The sequence below is a fragment of the Gobio gobio genome (genome assembly GCF_949357685.1).
Source record: "Gobio gobio genome assembly, chromosome: 4".
Lineage (NCBI taxonomy): Eukaryota > Metazoa > Chordata > Actinopteri > Cypriniformes > Gobionidae > Gobio > Gobio gobio.
The window spans coordinates 33395890-33421977 of NC_137100.1; the positions used below are offsets into that span (position 1 = coordinate 33395890).

The following is a 26088-nucleotide window of genomic DNA, read 5'->3' on the forward strand; positions in this document are numbered from 1 at the left end:
CTGATTCTGCTCCATTGGGCTGTTCATATGGGGTGTTCTTCAACCGAACCAGGAAAGACCTCAATTGGATAGACCTACAGCCAATCAGAGCAACGGAGCGACGCATAACGTTAGTTGTCAAATGTCAACAGAACTCAACTGCACACAATGTTGCCAAGTCCGCGGTTTCCCCGCGGGCTGTTTTTCCATGTCCGCGGGTTGAAACGACCCCAATTATGTGATATTTAGACTGAATTTTTGAATTTTAGCAGGCAACCCTGCCAAAAAAAACATATTTTACCCCCCAAACGCCAAGCTATTTGGCTTGTTTTGGGCTAGTTTTAGCAATAGAGTAGCAATTGGGCGTGTTTTGTTGTGAAAACTTGACAACCCTGTCTGCACGCACACTGGAAGAAGTAAAAGAAGAAGATGAGTGTAAACGATCTTTGCCGGTGTTGTAAAAAGAATTTAAGGATACACGGAGTACAACACGATCATCATTTCTTAGAGAAATAGTAAAGGTGAATGCATATACGAACAAGTTCTCAGTTTAGGATTAGAACAAATTCAACCCAAGCGCTCTTTGGTGATGTGGATGCTTACGTTACTGTTTATCATCTGTCCATCATAGTATAAAGCCCGCCCTGACAATTTCATTGGTCCGAACAGCTCCTGTTCGGGCATAGTTGCTCCACAACGGATCAAGTCCAGACCGAACTGCCCAACCTCAAATGTTGTGGGCGGGGCTAAGTTCGGCTGGCATACAGGCTAGGAATGCTTTGCAACTTGCAATATGCCACAATTTGCAACTAGAGGCTAAAGTTTGTTAGCAAACTTTGATGTTGGCTTGAGAAGCCTGAATTAAGAGCTGGGACTCGAATTAGGCACGCCTACGGCTGGGGCAAGTCATGGCACTGCCCACAAGGCGATTGCTTCTACATAACCGCTTATTTTTTTATCAGTTATTTTATCTATGGATGGTTAGGCCTATATTTCTTACTGATTTCTGCCCATTCTAAATCAGATACAGGCAGGTACACACACGTATATTTTATATACATTCACCTAAAGGATTATTAGGAACACCATAATAATACTGTGTTTGACCCCCTTTCGCCTTCAGAACTGCATTAAAGGGTAACTAAACCCTAAACCAACTTTTTTTTAGTTAATGATCTGTTATACTGGGGCTTTATTAATGCTGTTCATTGATTCGAGTAAATGTTTTGACATTTGAGTATAAAGTGTTTTAATTCTATAAAATATGGTGTAAAACCGCCAAAGTGCTGCCCTCTTAAGGTTGAACGGTGGCTACTGCAGTTGAATTTTCCTATTGGACGTTGTGGTACATCGTGACGTAGGATGGTACTTCCAACGGCTCACTATCTGCGCCCCTGGCACAAGCTCACCACGCCCTCAGAAATGTTTCCCCCAATCACATGATGAGAACGGCTTCACTCCAGTATGAACTGTCATATTACACAAAGTAGAAACATTATGAATGAATCTCACTTGACACTTGCTTTAACATTGTATTGAAGAAAATACGGTTAAATAATGCAGTTGCCAGTACACGTCAGGCTTTTCTTGCGATATTATTGCCGCCCGTCATGTGTACAGATAATTTTCACACATGAGACGAGCTTTCAAACCCTGACACGCAAGTGGTTGCCGCGGACGCGGTTACGAACAACAATACCATAACGTCCTGGCATATATAGTCTAACTTATTTGAGGAAATCTGTTTATAATAGGCTTTTAGGTCTGAACTTATTGGTCCTGCGCTGCTGCTCTGATTCAGTGAATTTGAATGAAAATACATTGTATGTATATCAGATATCTGATCTATTTTTAGTGGCATTCAGTGTAAAAGGATTTGACTGTTGTTCATAGATTAGGTCAGTTCTCTTGAAATGTTGGCCCATATTGATAGGATAGCATCTTGCAGTTGATGGAGATTTGTGGGATGCACATCCAGGGCACGAAGCTCCGGTTCCACCACATCCCAAAGATGCTCTATTGGGTTGAGATCTGGTGACTGTGGGGGTCATTTTAGTACAGTGAACTCATTGTCATGTTCAAGAAACCAATTTGAAATGATTCGAGCTTTGTGACATGGTGCATTATCCTGCTGGAAGTAGCCATCAGAGGATGGGTACATGGTGGTCATAAAGGAATGGACATGGTTAGAAACAATGCTCAGGTAGGCCGTGGCATTTAAACGATGCCCAATTGGCACTAAGGGGCCTAAAGTGTGCCAAGAAAACATCCCCCACACCATATATATATTAACACACACATTCATATATACCTCAATAAATAAAAGGGATGCCACAATTCTCAATGTAATATTGAACCATTCGGTACAGCATTCACGGCTCAATCCGCGCTTGTGAATTTTCAGTTTTGCATTTAATTAATTCTTATTTTTCTACACATTCTATAATTTGCCTCCATCCCAATATACTGAACAACGCGACATACATTCACATCACACGTTAGTGGTAGAGTTATACTCACGGAACACTATAGTTATTCACAATCACGAAAGTTCATTATTTGCAATGCGTTTTAAAGCCTTGCCAGTTAAATATTTCATTTGCGTGCTAATGCACTGTTTTAACATGAGCTTTTCTGAGCGCAAGCACTAAAAGCTTGTCAAACACATGATTATTGGACTATGTAGTCTTACTGCGCTAATACTGTCAAATACACACAAGGTTAACATAAACACAGTCAGTTATGTCTAAAGAGAAAGTAAAATCGGCGTGTGTCTGTATAATAGATGTGTGCAGGTCTTAAATTGACAGCAGCGCAGCCTAGTGAAGATGCTGCCGCTTGTCCTTAAAGGGACAGTTCACTCTAAAATAATCTCATTATTTACTCACTCTAATGTTGTTCCAAACCTGTATTCATTTCTTCGGTTGAACACAGACAGTTGAATACTAGACAGTTGATGGTAGCCATTGACATCCATATTATTATTTCCTACAATGGGGACCAGCAACTGGTTGGTTTCCAACATTCTCCAAAATATATTTTATGTCCAACAGAAGAAAGAACTTTATTCAGGTGTAAAACAACTTGAGTGTGATAAATCGATGACAGAATTTTAATTTTTGAGTGAACTATCCCTTTAATGTTAATAAAACAACAAAAGACAAAGAGAAAATCACTCTGCTCTTGACTGAAAAACTGTAATACAGTAGCTTTATTAAGAATCAATGTATATTTTATAGTGGAGTCTATGTAGTGTTTTATTTTTTACATTTATTCATTCAATTTCATACTTAAATAATGCTGTACAGCTCTGAGCTGCCAGTGTAAATCTTTATATATATTTATTTTATATTATACAATACACTAGGAATGTGTACAATGGGTTTTTTTAGTAAAGTTTTTTTCAAGTCTTTTAAGTAACAATAAAGATTAAGCAATAAAAAAAAATATTTTTTTCTCCTTAACCTCTTTCGGTTCATGTCGCCTAAGAATAGAATAGCAAAAAACTGATGTGACAAGCCATCAGAACCGAACCGAACTAAAATCCGTGGCTAAAAAACCGAGGTATGTATTGAACCGTGGACTAACTGTATTGTTGCATCCCTAATAAATAGCCTACATTTTGAAAATAAAAAATATAAACGAGGCTCAAACATCCATTTAAGCACGCATGTTAATTTTAGTACTTCGTCAGTGAATCAACATACTTCAGCCTGTAAAACATTTAAATAAATATCAGTAATAATGGTAATATAAATAATATAAGGTAAATAGTAGTTGTTAAGGGATGTGGGACACAAGCAGGAAAGAGAGCATCGCTTTTCTAATATCTTCATGTTTTCTCCTAATGTTCCAAAACTAGATTAGAAAATGGATTGTAGTAAAAGGTGCGAAGAGAGTATCTATCTTCTGCAGGGTCAAGAACTGTAGGCTTTGTTTGATTATGTGCTGCGAGAGAAAGCAAAACTAAAAATCTCCGGTGTGTATGAAATGCGCTATACACATAAACTTGACGCACCTTAAAGGGGCACTTCAGCTCTGGGAAGATGAATGTGTATTTAAACTGTCTTTTATGTAGTAGAAATGTGAAATTATTTTTTAATTTGGTGCCTTCTAGACTGAGAAAAGACAGAAAAAGTATTTTTGTCTCGTGGATGAAAGACAACAACTCCCAGAATGCACTTGCTTCGCTGCCCTACACTCCTTACACCGCCCCCAAAGTCGTTTTGATCTTCATAATAATACAATAAACACTACAATTAAAAACTGAACGTGTCTTTTCAATAAAGTGTGAGTGAGCTGAAAAAAAGTCACAGGACAGATGTAGCAGGAGTCAGATCTCATTCATCACAAGAGGGAAGTAAGAGCTGAGCAGAGCTGAGGTAAGCGGGGCAGTCATTCTCAGCGCGTGTCCAGTCTGGCGCGTTTTCTGATCGCATATGGAAGCTAAACTTTCATAGGAATTCATTTAAAAGTGGAAACACTCACTTTGCTCTGCACCGCTCCGTTATTGATGCCCGAGGCAGAGCCGAGCGCATTTACATTCTGTGCGTGAGATCTCTCCCCTGTGGGCGGGTTGAAAACATGCGGAACAGCTCCCTCTACTGGCTGTAGTTTTTAGCCTCTTATGTATTATATTTTAGTTCGATACATTTTTTATTTAATATTTTGTATTTTTAGCAGATTTCATAGTACTAAATTATATTTATGCTGTAGTTATAATCAATTTATTACCTGTTAACCACTTTTTGAGCAGAGAATTGTAGACCTGCGAATTCAATTTCCAAATTAAACTGTCCTAAATCTTGAATGGCGCAGGTGCACTTAGGGCGTGTCCGAACGGTCGCCGCACCAGGGGCATGGTCCAAAAGGGTTGTACCTAGTCTCTTAATGAGTCGTGTGTTTTGGGCAATACCGTGCAATAAACCAATCAGTCTCATCTCCCATTCCCTTTAAAAGCCATCTGCGTTCGCGCCATGGCAGATTCACTATTTACATGGTGGAATGTACAAGCAGAAAGACTGAACGCTTCTCCAGAGAGTATTATATATAAAAAAATGTGTGTGCTGCTGCGTGTCCATGTGTGTAATAAGCTGAGTGTACACACATTGTGCACCCACCTATGACTTATGTGCTCTTTAAATAACACAAAAAATAATGTGCCATTGACTTTAGATCAGGTTTTTGTTGGTCAATGGCGCAGTCGATTTCAGTTGCCTCAAAATAGTAACGTGCCAGCAATGTGCCTGAACACACCTCATTTTCAGACCAGCAACGCCCATGGGCGAACAGATGGCCACAAGTGCATTTGCTATTTAAACAACGTGGCGCTGGACATGAAAATGATAACTGCGTCGGGCTGAAACTAGCGAAAAACACTTGTGTTGCGCCTGGCGTTGCATTGCGCCTGGTGTTTGATAGGTCCCTAAAACAGTGAGAAAATCAAAGCCATAAATCAAAACAAGTTGCGTTCCAAATTTGAGGCCGATATCTCAAAAAATTATCTTTCAGTAAGATTTTTTTCGGGTGCAGTACCAAATGTTTCTAATGATGAAATTTGCTTCCCATTTGTAACCAATGTGTTCATGTTTGACTGCGAGGAGTTCAAGAGTGACTATTTTTTTGAAGTAAAAAAAAGCGGAGGGTTAAGTTTGCCTTTATCACTGTGTCCTTGAAATACATCTGAATAATATCTTGGATCCAATTTTGTTTGCATGTCCTGCAGTATTTCTGTACCTGCAGCAGAATCTTCACTAGAGGAACTCAGACAGAAGCAAAAAATAAACAGGCTGAATTTGATCTGCAATTTGAAGCTAGCATATCGCGTCACATTAGAAGTGGACTTTCACAGTCGACGATCAATTTCCCTGACATCTTGCTATTTTCCCCCCCTCCTCCACTCTCCCCTTTTCCATTTCCTCCATATAACAATACCTCTCTTTTATCTGTGTGTCTGCTCTCTCAGGGCTGGCTTCGGCCTCAAGAAGCCTCTAAATATGAATATGGTGAAGAGGATCATGGGGAGGCCGCGGCAAGAGGAGTGCAGCCCGCAGGACAACGCGCTGGGACTCATGCACCTGCGCCGCCTCTTCTCCGAGCTCTGCCACCCGCCGCGCCACATGACACAAAAGGAGCAGGAGGAGAAGCTCTACATGATGCTGCCTGTTTTCAACCGGGTGAGAGAAAGAGAGAGAGAGAGAGAGAGATGGCTGTTTACTTAAAGAGACCGCATCGTCATCTAATATGCATCAGGATAATTTTATTTAAAAGAGGCAGACGGAATGTAGAGGGATTCTCAAAGATGCATGCAGGCTCTCAAGTCAAAATGCATTAAAAGAGATGACAAGTGTAATAGACACAATTGTATTGCACTTCTAATGCTAAATTTAACCCGCTGTGACGTTTTATTTGTATTTTTTAATTTATTGTTTTGTTACCATTAATTGTCAGGTTAGAGGAGTGATGAATCCCCCCCCCCCCCCCCCCCCTGACCAGTACATCAGATTACTTGCCCTGCTAACATTTTCACTGGCCTCACCGTTAAAAATATATATATACAAATGTACTTTTTTTAGCAGCATATTTTTATCAGAAAACAATTATATTCTTATTTATATTATAAGATTAATATTATTCATGTTTTTCAATAAAAAAAACATTCTTTGAAAAAGAAAAAAAAGACAACAAATCATTAGTTATAATTGCACTAATATCTGGCAACTGTAAAGCTATAATGTGACTGTGACAGCTGTAAACTTCATAATCACTTCGTAATGATTTTTGCTGAAAATCACAAATCGGAACAAAAATACACTACTGTTTGGGGTTTGTAAGTATTTTTGGGGTAATAATTTAATACTTTTATTCAACAAGGATGAATTAAATTGAGTGATAGTAAAGACATCTATATTGTTATTTAAATTACAAATAAATGCTGCTCTTTTGAACTTTCTGTTCATCAAAGAATCCTGAAAGAAAAACAATCACAAAATATTAAGCAATACAACAGTGTTTTTTACATTCATAATAATACAATTTTATTAGACACCAAATCAGCATATTAGAATGATTTCTGAAGGATCATGTGACACTGATTGGAGTAATAATGCAAAAAATGTGGCTTTGCCATCACATGAGTAAATTATATTTTTAAAAGTTAATACAATGGAAAATAGTTAATTTAAATGGTTATAATATCTCACATTATTACTGTTTTTACTTTATTTTTGATCAAATGAATGCAGCCTTGGTGAGCTGAAGAGACTTATTTCAAAAACTTTCTTACCAACCTTAAACCTTTGAAAGGTAGTGTACATGTATATAGGCTATAATCAGTAAATTGTATATTGCTTGAATGTAAGAACAATTACACATTTTCTTCTTTTATAGACAAATCACTATAAAGTCGTGATTTAAAAAAAAATCCCTGTCATTAAACGAAATTATTCACACTTTGCTTTTGATGTTAAACTTAAACAATGAGAAGAAGTGAACCAGCAGTGACTAGTGCTTCATTTACAAAGGCTAAGTAGTCGTTACGATATCAAGTGACTCTTGCCGGCTGGAGAAGAGCATGATGGTGCTAATCATCCAGCATATTAAACAGACACACCGCTGGTGACCTTTGTGCAGGAAAGAGCGCTGACCTGCTGCGGTCTGTCTGCATTTGGAGAGCACTTGTAGAAGAGGGATGAAACGTGCTCTCTATTTACAAAGCTGTCATGCTTCATGAAGTGTTATAGACCCATCTGAAACGATGCATATTAACACCACAGTGTCTCTCTAGATTTTGATTTCTTTTGACGAGAGGATTGACAGGATAGATTTGAGCATGGCAGTCTTGTTCCTCTTATGAATGTTTGTGGTTTATATTAATTTGATGCCTGTGAGACAAATGCTGAAGGGCAGTTTTCAGAGCTCCTGTGAATGTCTTATTTTTGCTGCTATGAAAGATGAATAACTCTACAAACTGAGCATACAGCTCTTCGGACATCAAGGGAGTGATTTGCTAATTAAATCTCAGCTTTAATTCAACAGGTCCCCATCTTTGTAGAGGGAAAGTAGGACAGCATGAAAAGAAGGTTGTTTGAGCTCTGTAAATGGAGTTTGTGTGTGTGACAGGTGTTTGGGAACGCTCCACCGAGCTCCATGAATGAGAAGTTTTCAGACCTGCTGCAGTTTACAACGCAAGTGTCCAGGCTGATGGTGACTGAGATCAGACGAAGAGCCTCTAATAAATCAACAGGTACTTCAACTTCAAATGACTTGCATGCCCTGGATATTCTATTAACAAGGATTTATTACACAGACTTGTCCAATCTATTTCATTGTAAGTTAACTTGACAGAAAGGTCAGACATTTTTTTTTTATTGGCATGGTAAATTAAAAGTCATTACAAAATAAACATTTTTTAGAGGTTAAAGTCAACATTAAATAAAATTCGACCACTCTTGCTTTGTTAATTCATGCTAAACAATAGCTTTTTCTCTCATTAGGTCTATCTAATTTATATGTAATACCCGCATTTCCCGATCCAATCAATTCCAGATGGGTTCAAACGAGTCTCACCCCTTTTTTCTCTTTTTTCAGGCATTAATGAATTCATAAATCGTCATATTGCATATGTTAAATGTAATTGTAATTCATTTTGATGTTAAATAATAAAATGATTTTTTTTTCTTAATTTTTAAGACATTTTATCCTCTATTAAATAAATATTTGTATAGACATTTAGTGTTGATCCTGAAGAACTTTATACGTGTTTATAATAGTGATCCACCGAAATTGAATTTTTTACAGAAACAATAGAAGCTATGTTTCATTACGTTTTCATTTCATTTAATAATCAATTAAATGTACAACCCCAAATCAGAAAAAGTTGGGACAGTATGGAAAATGCAAAAAAAAAAAAAAAAGTGATTTCTAAATTTACTTTGACTTGTATTTCATTGCAGACAATCTGAACGAAAAATATTTCATGTTTTGTCTGGTCAACTTCATGTCATTTTTAAATATGCATCCTTTCCTGTCATTCAGACCTGCAACACATTTAAAAAAAAAGTTGGGACAGTAAAGCATTTACCACTTTGTAATGTTGCCATTCCTTTTCACAACACTTAAAAGACGTTTAGGGACTGAAGACACCAAGTGATGAAGTGTTTCAGGTGTAATTTTGTCCCATTCTTCCTGCAAACAAGTCTTAAAGGGGTCATAGAATGACATTTTTGTGCAAGTTAATATGATTCTTTAGTGTCTAAATGAAAAGTTTGTAATATACTTTAATTAAAAATTCTCATTAGTATTGTAAGAAAACACTCATTTTACCTGGTCAAAACCAGCTCAGTTTTTAGCAAGTCATTTCAGTGTATGTGACTTTAAATGATAATGAGCTTTGCTCACCCCGCCCCCTCTGCTCTGTGGGGCGTTTGGTTCGACCCGACACAACACCACAACACATGTGGAGTGTTGCCTTGACAACATTTGAGGGTATATTTTCGAGAAATAATGGCAACGGGAGTCTCTGAGGACACATCTGAGCAACCTTATCATTTTGAACCGGAGTCGGACCAGGAACAGATGACGAACCCATCGAAGTTCGAACAGGACGTTTCTGAATGGTTGGTTAACGTCATGTCACTTTGATCTATCTTTGTACTGGCAGAGTAGCGTAGTTGCTATGTGTTTACTGATGTATGTTAGTTCACTGACAGATTGATGTTATGTTATAAGATTTTTTTTTGACATTACTTCTTAATCAGTAACAGACACCATTATAAACCATGTACAAAAGTAAGCTTAGTGTAGTGTTACCACGTTAACTTTATCACCCGAGTACACAGTTTGTAATAACAAACATAACGCGTTGTTCATTATAAACGTGGGATTATGAATTATATTGAGAACGTCATCATACACAGAAAGCATGCCGTAATGTAACTTACCCTGTAAACTTTAGCCTCATTCATCGTGAAGCGTGCAAGCGATTTGCAAAGATTAATATAAAGGTTAATAAAACGTTACACTCACATCTTCGATCTTCCTGAGGTGCAGCAGGAACACGATCCTTTTTTCAAGAGCAGCTTATTAGCAAAACCTGCTTTATACTGACGCTCGTTTATAAAGCAGTCTGCTGAGAAATGATTGCGCAAACATTGACGTTGATCGGGGGGAATATTCCCTTCTAAAACAAAACTCAGCACTGCAGCCACTGGGTCTTCAGCAGTTCGGATTTAGGAACATCAAAATGACTGCTGTGTTCGTTATTACACCCAACAACACAACACCACAATCGCTTGGACGCCATTCTGCTCCAGCGTATCAACAATGGCGGACTGATGACAGCTCGCTCAGGGCGGGTCTGTGTTGAAACGCTGCTGTCAATCAACAATCTTAGGAGGGGCGTACACCGTGTAACGTCACACGGTCGGACGGCTCGATTTGAGACAGGGGAAAATATATAAGGAGATTAAAAAAAAAACACTGGATGTATTTTTATCAATATAGGATGGTTGTGTACAGGCACTGCCAACACACATTTCCGTATAATCAACTTGTGAAAGTGCATGTACCATTCTATGACCCCTTTAAGGTGGGCAACAGTACGAGGTCTTCGTTGTCGCATTTTGCGCTTCAAAATACGCCACACATTCTCTATTGGAGACAGGTCGGACTGCAGGCAGGCCAGTCAAGTACCCGTACCCTCTTCCTCCGCAGCCAGGACTTTGTAATGTGTGCAGAATGTGGTTTTGCATTGTCTTGTTGAAATATGCATGGACGTCCCTGGAAAAGATGTCTTCTTGAAGGCAGCATATTATGCTCCAAAATCTCTATGTACTGTTCAGCATTAATAGTGCCTTCACAGAAGTGCAAGTTACCTTTGCCAAGGGCACTAACACAACCCCATACCATGACAGACCCTGGCTTTTGGACTTGTTGCTGGTAACAGTCTGGATGATCCTTTTCTTCTTTGGTCCGGAGCACACAGCGTCCATTCCTCCCAAAAAATACCTGAAATACTGATTAATCTGACCACAGTACATGTTTCCACTGTGTGATGGTCCATCCCAGATGCCTCCGAGCCCAGAGAAGTCAACGCCGCTTCTGGACACTGTTAACATAGGGCTTCCTTTTGGCACAGTACAGTTTTAACTGGCATATGTGGATGTAACTATGTATTGTGGTACTTGACAAAGGTTTTCCAAAGTAGTCCTGAGCCCATGTGGTGATATCGCTTATAGATGAATGACGATTCTTGATGCAGTGCCGCCTGAGGGATCAGAGATCACGGTTGTTCAGCTTAGGCTTGCGCCCTTGCCCTTTACGCACTGAAATTCCTCCAGATTCCTTGAATCTTTTAATTATGTTATGCACTGTTGAATGTGAAATATCCAAATCTCTTCCTATCTTTCTTTGAGGAACATTGTTTTTAAACATTTCAATAATTTTCTCACGTATTTGTTGGCAAACTGGCGATCCTCGGCCCATCTTTGCTCCTAAAGGATTAGACCTTTTTTGGATGCTGCTTTTGTACCAAATCATAATTACAATCACCTGTTGACATCACCTGTTTCAAATGACATCATTATTTAACCATTTTACCTCATTACTAGCCCTAAATTGCTCCTGTCCCAACTTTTTTTGAAATGTGTTGCATCACTAGTTTATACCTGCTTCATACTGTACCTGTGCATTGTTGTTTAATAGCTGTATTTAGGACTGAGGAAGACTGATCTTCTGACTCAATCTGGGCTTGGTCTCAGAGTTACTCTGCTGTCCACACACTGTGTTGGCAGCTTGTCTTGGCACATGATGTACAGTAATGTTTATTTTTGGTGATTGAATATGCATATGTTGCATAGATTCACAAACCCCAGACTGAGCATGTCATGAAGCAAAGTGTTTTAGTAGGTTTTATACCATTTAACATCTTGTGTTTAACACCTGCTTTTTTCAAACTTAAGTCATAATACTGATGCAATAAAAAGCATGATGTAAAATGTTATTAATGTTGTATTTATTCTCTATGTGAAATGTATTGTATTTTTAATGACAATGGATTTGAAAATGATATAATTACACTTTTGTTGGAGCAGAAAATAATATTCTTCTGAGTAAATTTTGTCCTTTTGTGAATTCACTGGGGTGTCACAGTATTGCATCTCAAAATGAGGCAGCAATTGATGAATGAGAAAAGAAAGCGCCTGCATGTCATCACCTCTAATTGACTCAGCGTCCTTCCCCAGATGAGGCCAGTCACACACAAGCTGACGTGTGAAAATGGATTTGATCCACATGCACAGACTGTTAAACGCGTCAGTGATTCTGTTTGTGTGTTTGTGTTCCTCCCACAGAGGCGGCCAGCAGAGCCATTGTGCAGTTTCTGGAGGTAAATCAGAGCGAAGAGGCGAGCCGTGGCTGGATGCTTCTGAACACCATCAACCTGCTGGCCTCCTCAGGACAGGTCTGTAGGCCTATGTTTAATGTGCATCAGATGAAGCAATCACAAGATGCATGAAACATGAAAACCTATTTGATCAGCACTAGAAAAATATATACAGACTAGTGTTGTCAAAAATATCGATATTTCGATATGTATCGATACTGAAATATCTCAAACGACACCAATACTCCTTTCTACAGTATCGATACACCGATACCAGCTGTGCTCTCCCTGACCAACAGCGAGTTGACACGCACCCCCCTACTCTCATTCACTCCGGTTAGCCCTCTGAACATGGTGAACGCGCCGGCGCGTTCTTCTGGATTTTTCCTCATGACAGTGTGTTAGTGTTGGTGTGACGGGTCTGAATTTCGTGCAGGAATGCACATCATTCTACTCATTCCCGCAGATTTCGCGCTTACATCTGAAGCGCACACATATACCGTAATAAAGCCGCCTCTGACATACAAATACAAAAATGAGCTCCTTTTCCCAGCTTATTAATGGTCAAATACACTCAAAATTAATGTCACAATGCCCATATTGGTGAGTATTAATGTAAACACAGTCTTAAAGCGTTCAGGAAGAATGTGTAACAGGAACAAAAATATTTTGCATCCATGTGTGCGTCAGGTCTTAAAGGGACAGCAGTTAACTTGTGCAACTTTAATGGATTAATCTGTATTACATTTTTTTACAATGAAGATTATCCAATGTCAATTCAAATTTTATTACTTTCTTCTTTTTTTTTCCCCAGTTTCTTACCTGAATACAACTGTTAGACCTACCTGAAAAAATAAAGCAGTCTATTTCATTTGTATCTTTATTCTTTTGTATTTATTTGTGCTATTGTTAGTAATTTGTTTAGTTCTATATTACTGTTTACTTGTCTTTTTAAATTCAATTTACTATTTGAAATCAAGCTTCCTTGTGCTGTGTGTAAGCTGTTGCAACAAAATTACCCCATTGTAAAAAATATAATTAGCAAATATTTGTGAGATAATTGTAATGGTAATGGATTAATGTTTATATATGAAAAAAAGCTTTATCATAAAAAGTGATCTCTTCAGAAGAAATTTTGACTGCCTAGACTTTCAATAGACACAAAACATTAAAAAAAAAAATCTATTTGACAGTATATGCAGTGTTTTTTCCTTGCGGTATCGAAAATGGTATAGAATATTGATACTTTTCCAGGTATCGTATTGATGTTATAAATTCCAGTTCAAAAATTCTTATTATCAATGTTGAAACAGACATTTTTTTTTTAGTTAAAAAAAAATAGCATTTATTTTGTTTTTATTCAGCCATTATTGTCCTTTACTCTGGCATTACATGGCTTACTCACCCACATCGCTTAGATTGCAGTATACATTTAGCCACATTTTATCAAGTCTTTTAAGATAATAAAACTCAACTTTTTGTTGGTGTAATTTGTTGAACATGTGCATGGTAGTTTCACAGCTGAACAAAACCCCTTATCTCAAGTTACGCAGGTCTCTGTTATCAGGGATGAACTAGTCTTCTCCTAGACTGAGAGACTGGAGAACCAAGTGGAGGCCGGAAGGACTAGTATTGTGACATTTCCTTAAGTATGTTTTTAGTCTGTTTTGGACTTGACCAAGAGCAGGAGAGAGGAGGAATACTCACTTTGTGAAAGATGGCTTCCCCCACTGCTGGTGTGGCGCTGTGAGAATTGTGTCATGGAGGACCCGTTTCTAAAGCTGTTGATTGCTTAAACCTGCACAGCTGGAGGCCTTGCCTACCAAGTCATTGGCCAATTTATGAAGGCCTGTTTTAAGGGAACAAATTGTGAAAAGGTGTGGACCGTTATACACTACATAAATGATCTCCAATTACTAGTTGTTTTTCCTCTCCCTGAAGCACTTCCTCTCTGTTCTGAGAGGCCAACATGTATCGATCAAACAGACAATGTTCCTGTCATGTCATTCATTAGACGAGGAAGGACTGATCCTGCTCTCATCAAAAGCTTTTCAGAAGTATTTCTAGCTTTTGATGTCAGTCACCTTAGAGGTGCAGATTTCCTGTCCAGGGGATGTCATTATGTCAGGGAAATGCCCAAAGGATATCTCTGAATTTGCAGCACTTTGGAATATCATTACATCAAGGGCTGTCTGTGAATGTCCCATAATCATGTGTTGTATTGACTGAATGGGAATGTTGTTACTACTGTTCTCACAAGAATAGAAACCCTCCTAATTAGATACTTTAAGAAAAGTGCTCTGGCTGTATCATGGTACAGTGATGATCATGATATTCACATGTTATGTTTATTATTATTATTATCAGTTAAAGAGTTGTGCTGCTTAACATTTTTGTGAAGACCATCAAGCATTTCTTTTCAGGAATCTTAGAATATACATTTCAAAAGAACAGTATTTATTTGAAACCAAAATATGTTATGCATCCCTGCTTAATAAAAGTATTAACTTCAAGGGAAAAAAGTCTTCCTGACTTAAACCTTTAAACTTAAAAAAACATTTATATATGTTGGATTTACTTAACTTTTATGTCAACAGGTTCCATGTAACTGGGTTATGTTGCATTTAATTAACATTGTTTATTTCAGTTAACGTAAGGTTTTCTTCCCATAACATTAATTCAATGCCATTTAGTTGAATCAGGTTAACATTCTTAATTTTTTCCAAAAGTAATCCAGTTTAAATGAGTAGTTAATTATTTGGTGAAATACAATTTTTACAACCTTTACAAATGTCATCTAACAAGAAAATCTTTACTCTGTAAAGACTCATAGGCATTAACCAGAAGGTGGTTTTGTTACATCCATTGCATGCCCAAAGTAGTTTTTTTTATTTATTATTAAAACAACTTTATTTGTTGTTAGCAGGTCCTCACCCCAAGCACATGCTCTACACTTCACCACAATGATAACCTCCAAAAACGAACGCATAAAAAAGCATTTTATTTCAACCTTTATCCAGTCCTGTACAAATCATGATGGGAAGGGGAATAGTTTCTATAATGCTATTTTAACACAACTAATACTCTTTACTTAAAAGGATTAAGTGGTTGAAAAGAAGTCTGAAATTTCCGTATGCGTTTTTTCGTATTCTTCATCCGGTGGCTCTGAATTGTCAAAACCCCTCTCAAAATGCTTGCTACATATGCGGAAAACACCGAAAATGTAACCAGATCCGAATTCTTTTTATGACGGGCGAAAGTTTCAGAGGCGTGATTGACCCAACGTGAGGTCCTATTTATTTAACGCGCAAAAACTTCGGACGAGAATTTTGGACTAAGTGTGCAAGGACCTTTAATTGAACAAGCATCAAATGTTATTTTTGGGCTACTTAATTGAAACATATTCTTTCAAAATTAAGATATATATTTATTTGAGCTAAAACGCAACTGTTTCAAGTCAGTTTAACACCGTGCAATTGTGTTTGAATGAGAAACCTAATACAATGGCGTTCAATGAAAATAATTGCTTTAATTAACTGAACGGTATGTGTATTTGTACTTTCCCCCCCCTCTTTTTAATGTGGAATACATAATTAAAACACTTTCTTGTGTTAATGTTGATATCTTAATGTTGCTCTTTGTACATAAAACACATTTCCACCACCTAAATGCAGACATCTCAAAATGCTTATCCAAGTGGTATGGCACAATTTAGGGCTTGTCATAAAACAGAGGATGAGCTTGAATTAATTGGACATGCACAATTTTCTTTCCAGGCAGTAGTCTCTGGTTTTGAGAGGTGAAACATGTTGAAACATGAGGGGTGAAATATGGTTGTATTCCAAGCTGAGAGTTGCAGACAAAAACTGGTGCTCTTGGCAACACTCCCCGCCCCTCGGAAACAACAAAGGTCTTTTCTTTTCTCTCTGTAAGGACGCCCTTCATGCTCTACATTCCCAATGCACCCTTATTTCACCCTCACGGATGCCGTCTCTCTTGTCTCATCTTTTCCCCCCTCTTGCATTGACGGCCTGTGAGAAATCCTTCTGCTTTTTCCCTCTTCTATTGGTGTTTTTCTGTCTGACATCATCGTTTAGTGGCTGTAGGTGTCATGTACACATGACCCTACACCACACTGTCTGCTAGCGTAGCTTCAGTGCTGAGGTAAACTACCACAGAGCCATTTCAAGCCTAGATCGTCTACCATAACAAGAGTCCAACTGGTTCAGTTTCTTTCACATATTGGACCTTTTGCTTAGGAAGATTTATTAGTGTAACTTGCCTTAATTTTTCAGAGGCCTTATTTGAATATAAAAGGCAATTAATTTTGCTAAAGAGAGAGTGAATTGTATTGACAGAGAGTTGTTGGAATTTTTTTTTTTTTTTTTTCACGCAGTATGTTTCCTGGAATGAAAATGCAGAAGTGATTAATCTCTTCTGTTTTGCTTTCTCATTCTTATGAAAGCAGTGGTTGTGACAGTGCTATAATGAAACCTCCATTAAGGTTTTGCACTGCTGGGATTCTTTGGCCTTGTCTTAAGACCCATTCACACTAAGAAAGATAACTATAACAATAAGTACCCGATCGTTCAAAAGTTGAAAGATTTTGTGGTGTAAGATTTTTATTTATTTATTTTTTTATACTTTCATTCAGCAAGAAAACATTAAATTGATCAAAAGAGATAGTAAGTTCTTTTGAACGTTTTATTCATCCTGAAAAAAAGTATGATTATTTCCACAAAAATATTAACCACAACTGTTTTCAACATTAACAAAAATGTGAAATGTTTCTTGAGAACTTTGGAGTATTAATAATGGCCATTTCTGATCTATTGTGAGTTGACACGATTGTGTGTGGTAGCCTGTGGACACTGGTTCAGACTGGATCTGCAATGAAAAAAAGTGCTTGGGCTCTGCATGTGTGTGAGAGAGAGAATCATTGTCTCGATTGAGCTGAGTCCTATCACTTCCTGACTTGACTTAATAGCGGCTGATGGGATTTTCTCCTCTCGTATCAGTGTTTCATTGGCACTGGTAGCAGGATCCTGCTCTGATTAGTGTCAGCGGTGAGACTGTTGCAGGTGACATGGCAGGGAAAAGTAAAGCTCTGTCCCACCTGCAGCATTTCGTTTCAGTCACGTCCACCTGAGCCCCTTTAGAGCAGAGTGATGATACCATAAATGGTTATCACCAGGGTTTCACCTGAGACCCAAAACTGTGTAGTGAGATGCAAACAAAACAAAAAAGCAGGGTTAGGCTTATATCCTCTAGGTTTTCTTCAATTCACCTAGTTTATTAGATTTATACAAAAAGAAAAAAAGGCTGTAATTGAGGATTTACATTACTCTTCACAAGTTTGTGGTCAGTCAGAGGTTTTTTTTAAACTAAATTGTTACTTTTATTCAGCAAGGATACAAATTGATCAAAGTGAAATTTTTTATGTTATAAAAGATTTCTATTTCAAATAAATGCAGTTCTTTTAAACTCTTGATTCATCAAATAATCCTAAAAATAATGTATCACGGTTTGTCAGTTTCCACAAAAATATTAAGCAGCACAACTGTTTTCAGTATTGATAATTATAAAAAAAGTTTCTTGACCACCAAATCAGCATGTCAAAATGATTTCTGATGGATCATGTGACACATAAGACTGGAGTAATGGCTGAATTTTCAGCTTTACCTTCTCAGGAATAAATTACGTTTTAAAATATATTCAAATATTAAAGGCACAATATGTAAGATTTTTGGATTAAAATACAACAACCACTAGAACAGTGTTATATATTTTGTTGACTTGTGTACTTAAATTATCCCAAATGTTTAAATCCAGAGAAATAAGCAATTTTAACCAGGACACGGACCGTGTCTGTGCGTCGCCTGTCAATGACATCATACCCACGTTACCCTCAATTTCCGGTTTTATTTTGTAGAAACCATGGAAACACCAAAGACTTTTTTTAAATATTATGTGTTTTATTAGACACTTGTTTTCTTGATTTAGTACCATGTTTTACATGCCTAATATCAATCTAACGTTGTTCGTTCGCTACTATGAGACACTTGTTGCACACTGCAGTAAGCGTCTCATAGTAGCGAACGCACAGAGTAGCATTATAACGTATCAAATGTATCTAATATGATAAAACAGCGATGCATTACCCCAAATACACATGACCAGAAGAAGCGGAAGCGGTTGTCTGCGGCATAATAAGAGCTCCGCAAAATCAAGGCGCCATCAAGCTACGGCTTTGTTTTGAATAATCAACCTCTAGCGGCGAAAAATGACATATTGTGGCTTTAAAAGAGACTTCTTTCAATAACATTTAAGAAGTCTTACCAGTCTCTGAATAGTATAATCATCTGTAGTAACAGAAAATTGGTTATTCATGTATAAATAAGTTAAAGCTTAGACCTCAAACTTTGATTTAAAGGCTCTGTTGTAATCCTTATTTGTCCGTTCATTGGGCTTTCAGATGAGGATGATGATGATGTATGAGTCACAGAATTGCATCAAAACACATTGACATTTAATCCAAAGTGACTTATTTGACTTTATTGATTGTTCATCCCCCCACTAGTCTATCTGTTACCAGAATTGTGAAATATTAAACAGTTTGCCAGTTATTTGCATTAGTCAGTGCTTGAATGGAGGAAAAAACATGATCTGCTTATCATCTGAATTTGAATCCCCTTCTCTGCTTCTGCAGAAAACTGTGGACTGTATGACCACCATGTCGGTGCCCTCGACCCTGGTCAAATGCCTATATTTGTTTTTTGACCTGCCACACATGCCCGAGGTTCCTGCCGCCACCCAGACCGAGCTTCCTCTTGCGGACCGCAGAGCTCTTCTACAGAAAGTCTTTGTCCAGGTCTGTCTGTCTTTAGGAATAGCATTTTCTCCCAAAAATACCCATAAAAGACACACATTGACATCAACCGTGGCTTTCTCTTCTGGTTTCTCTTCTGGTTTCTCTTCTATTTGCTCTGCTCAGATTTTAGTGAAGCTGTGCAGTTTCGTGTCTCCAGCAGAGGAGCTGGCCCAGAAGGATGATCTACAGCTGCTCTTCAGTGCCATCACCTCCTGGTGTCCCCCCCACAACCTACCCTGGAGGAAGAGCGCAGGAGAGGTGCTCACCACCATCTCCCGACACGGCCTCAGCGTAAATGTCGTCAAGTACATCCACGGTTAGTTGTATTGATGATGATGATTCTCTGCCTTTGCTGTGCATGGATGCATAATACTGAGAACGTTTTGCTGCTGGCATCTTATGAACCCTAGTAACATTTTAACCTTACATAACCACTTAACTGTCACTATTGTGCTTTAGTGTTTTTAGAGGTCAATGTCTAGTGGTTGCTGTTGCTCTTGACAGAAATTGCTTTGCAATTAATTGAGAAGGACTCAGATTTCAGCCTTTAAGAGTCTAAAATAAAACTTGGTCACTTTATATTAGGTGCCTTTAACTACTATGTATTTACATCAAAAAAATAAGTACAATGTACTTATTGTGTTCATTTTGCTGCTATTGAGTTTTGGTATTGGTATTTAAGGGTGGGTTACGATCTAAGGGAAGTCTAATGCTATTTCATGCATTCTAACTTATTTACACTGTTAAAGAGATGGATTCTCATGCTAAACATGGTCAAAATATCAAAAAACGAGTTGTACGTATGATTAAGTATTTCTGTGCCAAATACACTCCTTCAGGATTCAAATACTAGCCTGACAAGCCAGACCCACATCAAGATGTTGGGTCTGGGAACTCACCATTGGCAGGTCTCAATCCGAGGGGCGGGACAAACGGTTGTCTTTCAAATTCTCTCTGCACGCAATTGGATAGCGCTACAACCAACCAGAGAGCAACGTGAAGGGGAGCTAGTTGATGGATTAAACTTTCGCCAAAAACACATCTTCCTTTCTTAAGAATGACTTCAGTGACGTTCTTTGTTATTTTCTCAAAGAAAAGCTTAACTCCAAGTCTTCCAAAACCGATTTGAAATACCGCTCTTCGCCAGCTTCTTTGTTTACAAGTAGCACGCGGAACCGCCGCGACGTGCCGTCATTATGTTAAGCTCAGCCACCGACTCTATACACGCTGTGATTGGCCTGACCAGAGTTTGTTTTTTCCAGCTCGCAGGTCTACCGAGAGTTGCTAGACTACACTCGCGGCAAATTAGATTTGCTGCCGCTGGGGTGCGTCTAGATTTCTAGGCTATTCAAATACGTTTCTGAAAGTTATTTTCGAGTATGGCCCTGTATGACTTCATAAAGGATGGAATTTATTGTAAAGGCCTGTTCACACCGGGACGATTTTCGTGCGCGTTTATCGCCGACGTTTAACGCCTTGTGACTAAACAATGGGTGCCAATGTGAGTGTGAACACCGACGCGCAAAACGCCAGCCGTAAAAGCTTCATTTAAAAAAAAAAAAACGCCTCGGGTTCGTTTTTTTTTTTTTGACACGGCGCGTTAAAAACTGGCCGACCAATGACATCAGCGCTTTTGTTCACGTGGCTGGAGCTGCTGAAGTGACAGTAAAACACGACTTGGTGGCGCTCAAGCACAAAATCGGTCTTGCCGAGCACACATTGTTACGACGAAGAAGTAGTAAGTAGACAAAGAAGAAGATGAGCTGCTAATGCTGCTTGCCAAAGATTTCAGTTATCTCATGAATTAGAAATGATAGGAATTAATAATATATCGATGCAAGTGCTATTAGGAAATGGGTTAATGCAATCAAGGGTATATGAAATAATGTTGAAGTATTTAAAAAGGATTGGAATAATGGATAGAATAAAATTTTTTTTTTTTTTAGGTAAAGAGATGATTAAATAGCCTATATGTGAGCTTCACACTCCAGATCAGTAGGTGGCGGGAATGCACCTTTTTAAGTTGGTTTGCCAAACCGCCATAAAACAGAAGAAGAAGAAGAAGAATGCTGCTTGCCAGTTAGCAAAAAGTGTGTGAATGGTTTTGGCCATAGACATAATATATCTGTGGTTTTGGCAAGCACGTAAATACTGTCTCTCTTCTTCTTCTGTGTGACAAGCGAGTGTCAGAAGCGTAAAGTGCCGCAGCACCACCTTGTGTACCGGGAGTGCATCTACTGAATGTGCACGTTCACTCGGCGCATCGCCAGTGAAAATCGCTTGGGTGTGAACACTCAAGACGCTCCGAAAAACGTCACGAAAAACGCTGGCGATAAGCGCGCGATATTCGTCCCGGTGTGTACAGGCCTTAAGGGCACTTCTCCCGGATGAGCGCATGCGCACATCAAACAGAGCTGAGAGCAAGAGCACTCATATCAACAAGCTTCGTTCGGGTTACAGAAGCCGTCGGCGGTGGTGCTGTCATTTTGTTTTTGGACCACGAAATCAACAATGTTGGTTGTTTTTGGTTGTGAGGCAAATATAACCTTGTTCAGCTTCCCAAATAACCCAGCGTGAAGGAAACATTGGATGCAGTTTGTTTTTCCGAAGCAGCAATGGAGTTCTGTAAGTGTGTTTGTTTGTTGCCGGTCACGAGTCGAAACCGCAGGTGGTGAGTGAAATTGCATCAAATGTCTGTGTTTTGTTGGCAATCGGCGCTTAAGTGCATATGTCCACAACACAAACGTATAGTAAATCGAAAGTCATCCAGGGATAATACCATGATGTATTGTGTGTGTGTGTGTGTGTGCGCTCATGACTCTTTAGCTCCGCCCACTGCACGCCTGCATGAGCTCGGCTGTTTTCGGAAAGAATCGGTACAGCGTATCTGTCTTTTATAAATATGATAAAACTAAAGACTCCGGAGATATGAAGGATGCAATACTACTCTATAGGTACTCAAGATTAACTGGCAGAAACTGTGTGTTATGTACCCTTTAAAGTATGTGAATGTGGAGGTGTTGTCTTTAGGCATTTATTGGTTTACTTCAAAAAAGTGCTTCGAAATTCACAACCAACATGACACTCGTTGTTCTTGCAGAGAAAGAGTGCTTGTCAACGTGCATCCAGAACATGCAGCAGTCAGATGACCTCTCTCCACTAGAGATTGTGGAGATGTTTGCTGGGCTCTCCTGTTTCTTGAAGGACTCGAGTGATGTCTCTCAGATACTGCTGGATGACTTCCGAATGTGTCAGGGCTACACCTTCCTCATAGATCTTATGATCAGGTATGTGTTTTTTTTTCTTTCAGGATTCTTTCAAGTTCCTAAGACCAGTATTTGTTTTAAATTGTAATCTTTTGTCAAATTATAAATGTCCTTAATGTCACTGTTGACAATTTTTGTTTAAGGTTTGCTTAAAAGCGATAGTTTACCCAAAAACATTGGTCATTTAAAAGCAAAAATAGGCTATATAGTCGTTTCAAATTCGGATATGATTTAGTAGTGATATTCTCTGATACACTTGCTGTGTACCTCTTAGGTTGGAGCAGGCCAAAGAGGATGAAGCCAAAGATGCTCTAAGGGACCTGGTGAACCTGGTGACCGCTCTGACCACATATGGGGTCAGTGAGCTGAAGCCAGCTGGTCTCACCACTGGAGCACCCTTCCTGCTTCCAGGTTTTGTGGTTCCACAGCCTTCTGGGAAAGGTTAGTCCTCCGTAAAATAACATGCGCTTGACTCTTAACTTATGTCCATAGCACAGCTGGGTGTGAAAGTTGGTGATGTGAAATTCCGGGGGTATGTTGAACTTGGGCCAGGAAACATTGCGAAATTGAGTTCTTTACAGGATTCAGAATGCAATTTTGCAATTTTGAGGCTTAAGTGACCTGCATTAGTAAAATACTTTAGAGATTTAGTGTGCTTCTATATTTGCATTCCAATTTTTGCATCAGCTGGGATTTTTTTCCTTTTTTATGAAGTTGCAGGATTAATTAACCAAGCTGTAATCAATGGCTGTCTGAAGCAGTATTCTCCCTCTCTACATTTTCATATTAATGTCCTCATCTACGTCTGCTTCTGCTTCCCTTCGTCAACTAGATTTAGTCACACAGAGAGAAGAAGAGCCTGTGGTTTCTGAGGGAGAATTAAAACATTAGTGCTCACTGGCTGTAAATGGCATTAATTGGTCAGAAGGAGGCAAATGGCAAACACCTACTGTGTAATCTGGTTAGGGTATTTGTTTGGCTTGTCTTATGCCTCTCCAAGAGGCATTAAATGCTGTAATTAAAATAATGGCGCCAGATAATGTTGTTTATGCACCCAGTCACATCAAGACTTCCTCTTTTCCAACAAGCCAATCTCAGAGACCGTTTATTCCCTACTTTGTAGTGTGGCAGTTTCATGCAGCCAGCATTAACTCTTATTGCAGTGGGAGTTCATAAAGGTTGAATGCACAAGAATTTGTTTTTAAGGGTTGCAGGGTTGAGGGACTGACTGGTGTTGCTCTGTAATCATGTGATGGTTGGGTGTTCTTAGTTAATATTGCATACAGTATGTTTATGTTTTTTTTAAGCTTGGTTAAAGACCATAATGATTTCAGAAAGACCCAATGAAACAAATCAGTAATGAATTGTGTGCTAAGAGATATCCCAGAAACATGCAGAATGGACATCTGTTGCAGACCTCATATGTACTTTTGGAGGCTATTCAGCAGTGTTTAAGCAAGTCCAGCTCATTCGAGCCTGAGTCAAGACCGAGACCAGAAGAGGGTTAAATCTGAGTCAAGACACCAAGACCATGAATATATTTTTGGGTCTTGTGCCTCGAGTCTGATTCCATTGTGGATTTGGTCTTGACTTGAACTCAACGCCCTTCTGGTCTCAGTCTCGGACTCGAATGAGCTGGTCTTGACTACAACACTGCTATTCAGTTATTCATGTTACTGACATCTTGTTTACATCAGAATTATTTGGAGGTTGTCATGAATATAGACTTCTGCACACAGCTTAAGTTGTGTGTTACTAGCTATGCAAGAGTCCACCAAAGGTCACTGGGGTTTTTACAGTTTCATACTGTCATTAGGTTTATGTGGTGTTAAACTAATAATACAAATTTTTGTATTTTACTCCCCATCATGGCTCACTTTGAATAATGTATTGGTTGTTGTTTTTTTTTTTTCATTGTCCATTCTTTTCAGGACACACGGTCAGGAACATCCATGCTTTTTCTGTGCTTCAGAATGCCTTCTTGAAGGCCAAGAGTGGTCGATTAGCACGCATGATCCTTGAAGCCATCGCCAATATCTACGCTGCCGACTACGCCAACTATTTCATCTTAGAGGCGCAGCATGCGCTGTCACAGTTTGCGGAGCGAGTAACAAAACTACCGGAGGTGCAGTCCAAGTACTTTGAGCTGCTGGAGTTTGTTGTCTTCGGGCTAAATTACGTACCTTGCAAAGAGCTTTTTAGCGTCAGCGTGCTATTAAAGTCAAGCACTTCTTATGGATGCAGCATCACAGCAACTCGCACTCTTCTCAAGCTTGGACGCCACCATCCCGTCTTCAGTGATGTCTTCCGTGAAGTTGGACTGCTGGAAGTGCTAGTTAACCTGCTCCACAAATATGCAGCGCTGTTGAAAGACCCAGCACAAGCGCATGTCGAGCAGGGTAACACTTTTTTTAAATTACATTAGTCATTATATTATTTCGTTACATTACATTATATTAGTCAGTGTTATTTTAGTATTATTTATCATTTGTATCATTTCTATTTATAATTACCTTTTATATTTTCTGATGGGTTTTTTTCTTCTTTAATTTTTAGTTTCAGTTTCAAGTTTGAGTAATTTTGTCATTTTCATTCATCAGTTTCTGTTTAATATTTCTATTTTGTACATTTTTTTGTACTTTTATTTCAGCTAGTTGCCAGAACAATTCTTTTTAATGTCTATTGAAGTTTTAAGTTTAAGTAAAAGTTATTTTATTTAATTTCAGCTTTATTTCAATGAATGAAAACACTTTTTAAAAAGTTTTAGTTAACAGTGCTGAAAATGGTTTTAATTGCGTTGTTTGCTTACTGCACCCTCTCACTGTGGTCAGGTGATGCCAAGAACAATGTGGCTGAAGAGCAAAAGCAGCTTGCCTGGCTTGTCATGGAGACGCTCACAGTACTCTTGCAAGGCTCGAACACCAATGCAGGTAAATGTGTGCACAGCTGTTTCCTTGAGCGGGATCTCTGGATAGGATTTACTGACTCCTCCTTTTTTTTCTTTTTTTAAAGTTACATTTTTAGCCTTTCTGACTTTGTAATGGGAAGGTTTAGCGAGAGACAGGAAATGTTTGAAGAGGAGAGAGGGGAATGGAATTGGGCTCCAACTGGCTGGGTTTTGAAAGAGGAAATGGTGAGCAGTAGGCTTGGATTTAGACAGACTCAGTAGTTTTGGTGTCATGTCTCTTCCTCTTTAGCTACCTTTGTTCATAATCAGGGCCACACGGAATATGTCAAGAAAGCGTTGCAGATGTACGCAGAATTGGAAAGCCCACGATTTACATTGTTTACATGAGGTTTTTGGTATTATTGTAGTAATGTGTAACTGAAAGTTCATCTCTCTAGAAAATAAGGCCTTATAAAGAGATTTTTTTACTTTTTTATTTATTTATCTTTCTTTGTATATTTCATGTAAGTACTTTGAAGACAATCACAGTTTTAAGGAAATAAGCTTCCATAAGTTTAGCCAGAAATTTCTTATCTGGCTTAAGCTGCATTACAGCTGTAAACCATAATTTGCTACTTCCTATTCAGTTGCTGGTGGTATTTGGGGGAGAGTCATTTTCTTTCTCCAGCATTTGATTGAACAA

At 38.6% G+C, this 26088-nt stretch overlaps 1 protein-coding gene across 1 annotated transcript in view; it reads left to right on the forward strand.

Moving 5' to 3' along the window:
* wdfy3 (WD repeat and FYVE domain containing 3) overlaps positions 1-26088 on the forward strand; it is an 89283-nt gene that overhangs the window by 11420 nt on the left and 51775 nt on the right. Inside the window, 9 exon segments of the mRNA XM_079815135.1 lie at positions 5945-6155; positions 8101-8224; positions 12330-12439; positions 19071-19232; positions 19356-19548; positions 22333-22519; positions 22773-22939; positions 24430-24897; positions 25330-25428. Of these exon segments, the coding sequence (XP_079671261.1) occupies positions 5945-6155; positions 8101-8224; positions 12330-12439; positions 19071-19232; positions 19356-19548; positions 22333-22519; positions 22773-22939; positions 24430-24897; positions 25330-25428 (1721 nt within the window).